This window comes from Drosophila simulans, chromosome 3R, assembly GCF_016746395.2.
Source record: "Drosophila simulans strain w501 chromosome 3R, Prin_Dsim_3.1, whole genome shotgun sequence".
In the NCBI taxonomy this organism is placed as follows: Eukaryota; Metazoa; Arthropoda; class Insecta; order Diptera; family Drosophilidae; genus Drosophila; species Drosophila simulans.
The window spans coordinates 23,664,045-23,667,649 of NC_052523.2; the positions used below are offsets into that span (position 1 = coordinate 23,664,045).

A 3,605-nucleotide genomic window follows, 5' to 3' on the forward strand; every position below is an offset into this window, starting at 1 on the left:
GACTGGCATGGAATTTTCAATTAAATTGCAAAATCAATTTTCTGCAAATTAGCATATTTATATTTGCATATTTTTAATGGGCTGACGAAAGCGGAGCACAGGTCACAACAGGTGCGAAAAGGGAAATTGTGCCAAATTAAAATCAGATAACTCGGAGTGACTTACACTAGGCCAACACATATGAGTTGCTCCTTGGTTTGGGCTCCTCCAGTCGTCATTGGCATCTGTTCCAGAGGAGCGTGTCTGATGTTCCGAGCTCAGCATTAGAATTCGCTCAGCCCAGAGCATCATCTTCAAAACCCACTAACCGCACATCCACTTCCTGGAATCTCAAAGTCAGCACTCCTCGCGGCCACGTGTATGGGTACTTAGTAATCCCATTGCCTATGGCATATCATAACCATATAGACAACTCATCTTACGGCAGGAATTTCGATAATTACATTTAGCAACTGGCGTATTATTGCGATTGGGGAGGATGAGAAGTACACGAATGAGATTATAATATAATATTTAAATAATCTAAAATCTGTTTAAATAAACTAATCATATCAAGCACGTAATTCAAAGTTTCAATATTTAGTTAATACATAATCACTTTATTTAATCGCAAATCGTTTTGCATATATTTGGTAAGAAGTGTAATATCTTTTATTTCTATACCACATCATCGCAAGTTTGTAGTAGTTTTTGCCTTTTCCAAGTTATATTTAATCCTTACAACTTTTGCAACGCCCCAATTGACTGCCTCCCACTCGCATATACATTTTAATTTATTTATACACGTTTTTACCCCCAACTGGCGAAATGGCTTGCCCCAACCCAGCGCACATGTGTGGCCACCATTTTGGTATACAAATTACAAAATTATACAAATCAACGCCGCACAATTGCTTCAATTGAACCCAGACCAGAGGCCTCAGCTTCAAGAGCCCAAGATTGCGATTCTCATGCAGAAGTGCGGGTAGTACGACTACGAGTGTATACCTCGAACATTCCTGTCGGTGATGGTGTGTGGCTGGCAGAGATTAGAGTCACTCCAGACGAACAATCAAAGACAAAGCGTCCTCGACACCTGCGCGGAATTATGAAGCCCACTCGCAGATGGAGAAACGCGGGTGGATCAATCGCGTTGGGTGGTTGCTACTTGGTATATGGGTGGCCTTTGGGTGGCAGAAGGGCGAGGCAATTAAGTCATTACTTCGTACACAAACACATACTGATATGCCCGCCAAAGGCGTTCGTTCTGCAGGTGTTTTACAAGTGTGCAAACAAAGTGCCACGGTGGTTGCATAAAAGCCAGTAAAGCGGATGTAAGTGTCTGCCTTCTGTGGCAACGGGCTTCGCATGCGTGTTTGTACGGCTCCCCGTTTGTTTGCCAGTCCTCGTTGTGGTTGCAATAAAGGCATGCAAATTTATGTGGGGCCCCCATTCCCTTTTCCCCTCGACTTTTCCATATTTTTGATAAGCAATTTTCATCGCCCCAGAGCTGCGATTGTGTGTGCATGTGTGTGTGTGAGTGAGTGTGTGCATGAGTGGTGGCGAAATGAAATTAACAAATCATTTCACTTATGGCCACTGGGGCATCTGCTTCCACTTGGCTCTAACATCACTTTGATGCTAATTTGAATGGGAAATGTGTCATTTCGGGTGATTACAAAGGGATCTTATCAGCAGGCAGGCAGCCTCAGTTGGGAACGGCAAATTGAAACATTTTTCATAAATGTAATGCAGATTGTTTGAGACCTAATTTATTTCATTTTTCAAAGTGTTCCCTCTAACATATTCATACGATAACAGCAATTAGCCAATTACAAAACAGAAACCGCTGAAAGGACCTTAGGGTTATTTTTCAGTAATGGAACAAATGTCGGGAGAACTGCACGCTGCTTCGCTGCTTCACATGAGGCGACTGATGAAGTGCTTGGGAATTCTGCCTTTTGGTCAGAATTTGTACGCGAAAGGGTTTTGTTATGTGCTGCTTGGTGTATCATTGGGATTTTCGAGCTACTGGCGCTTCAGCTTCGACTATGAATTTGACTACGATTTCCTGAACGATCGATTCTCCAGAACCATCGACCTGAGCAACTTTGTTGCCCTAGTTTTGGGTCATGCTATCATCGTATTGGAGCTACTGTGGGGAAATTGCAGCAAGGATGTGGATAGGCAACTGCAGGCGATTCATACCCTCATAAAACTGCAACTGGATACTACGAATAGCACGGATCGTGTGCGGAGATACTGCAATTGGATCTATGGATCCCTCATCATACGATGGCTAATATTTATCGTAGTGACTATATATAGTAATCGTGCTCTTACCATTTACGCCACCTACTCGGAATTGGTTTTGCTGGCCCGTTTTTCCGAGTTCACACTGTACTGTGCTGTGACCTTGTTTATTTATCAAGAACTTATCGTTGGAGGCTCCAATGTCCTGGATGAATTGTACAGAACCCGATTTGAGATGTGGTCCATCCGCCGTTTATCCTTGCAGAAATTGGAGAAGGTGCAGGCAATCCATAACTCTTTGTGGCAGGCAATCCGTTGTCTGGAGTCCTACTTCCAACTGAGCCTGATCACTCTGCTCATGAAGTTCTTCATCGATACTTCTGCACTGCCATACTGGCTCTACCTCAGCAAAGTTGAGCACACAAGGGTGGCTGTGCAGCACTGTTAGTATAAGTCCATTGAAATAAATAGTTTATATAGCTAATTTAATGTCTATTTACTATTTCCCAACAGACGTCGCTATGGATGAGTGCGTCAAGCTCTTAGAGATTATAGTGCCCTGCTATCTCTGCACGCGATGTGATGCAATGCAGCGAAAGTTTCGATCGATGTTCTACACAGTCACAACAGATCGACGTAGTAGTCAACTAAATGCGGCTCTAAGAAGTCTAAACCTTCAGCTGAGTCAGGAGAAATATAAATTTAGTGCCGGCGGAATGGTGGACATAAACACAGATATGCTGGGAAAGGTATGCAAATTTGAACAGTGCCATTAGTAAAAACTACAAATAATTCATTTTCCCAGTTCATTTTTGGAATGATCAGTTATATTGTGATCTGCATCCAGTTCAGCATCAACTTCAGAGCCAAAAAAATGAGCACAGACTGTCAAAACATCACATCCACAAGTGCCCCCATTTAAATGACCTCTTTGAATCGATTATTGTTGGGCAGTCTGGTCGCGTGCTTATTAAATTAAAGTCAATTAACCTAATTAGCAAAATTGATGTCTGCCCGTGCATAATCAAAAAAGGACAAGGGGCAATCAGAGCAGCAGCAAGCAACAGCAGCTGGCCGAAAGTCTACTTCACATAATTATTCATGCTTAAAAATTCTATTATAAACTTTTGCCAATGGCCACTGACCGTTCGTGTAGGATTCAGGATTCAGGACGCAGGGAGGTCCTGGGGATACTTGTGCTCATAGCCTGGTCTTGTTGGCCACGCATGGCCAATCTGTCAGGGGTTCATACGTAAACTAATGTATCTGAAAGATACACTTTTAAAACGACTTGTGTCCATTACATCCCATTTAATAGAAAAAACAAATCTTTAGTATAAACATTTTAATAAACGAAAGTATATTTACTGCTC

General features: G+C 42.4%; 1 protein-coding gene across 1 annotated transcript; it reads left to right on the plus strand.

Moving 5' to 3' along the window:
• Window positions 1-503: 503 nt before the first annotated feature.
• Window positions 504-3,605, plus strand: LOC6729848 (putative gustatory receptor 98a). The gene is made up of 3 exons (XM_002105115.4): window positions 504-2,675; window positions 2,746-2,981; window positions 3,038-3,605. Exons 1-3 carry the CDS (start codon window positions 1,859-1,861, stop codon window positions 3,152-3,154), a joined length of 1,170 nt encoding a protein of 389 aa, XP_002105151.2. The 5' UTR covers window positions 504-1,858; the 3' UTR covers window positions 3,155-3,605.

Bases quoted from the DNA above. Each gene is read 5' to 3' on its own strand.
- LOC6729848 (XM_002105115.4), top strand. From the start codon at position 1,859: ATGGAACAAATGTCGGGAGAACTGCACGCTGCTTCGCTGCTTCACATG. The intron at 2,676-2,745 runs GTTAGTATAAGT...ATTTCCCAACAG, and splicing joins AAGGGTGGCTGTGCAGCACT to ACGTCGCTATGGATGAGTGC. The intron at 2,982-3,037 runs GTATGCAAATTT...TCATTTTCCCAG, and splicing joins ACACAGATATGCTGGGAAAG to TTCATTTTTGGAATGATCAG.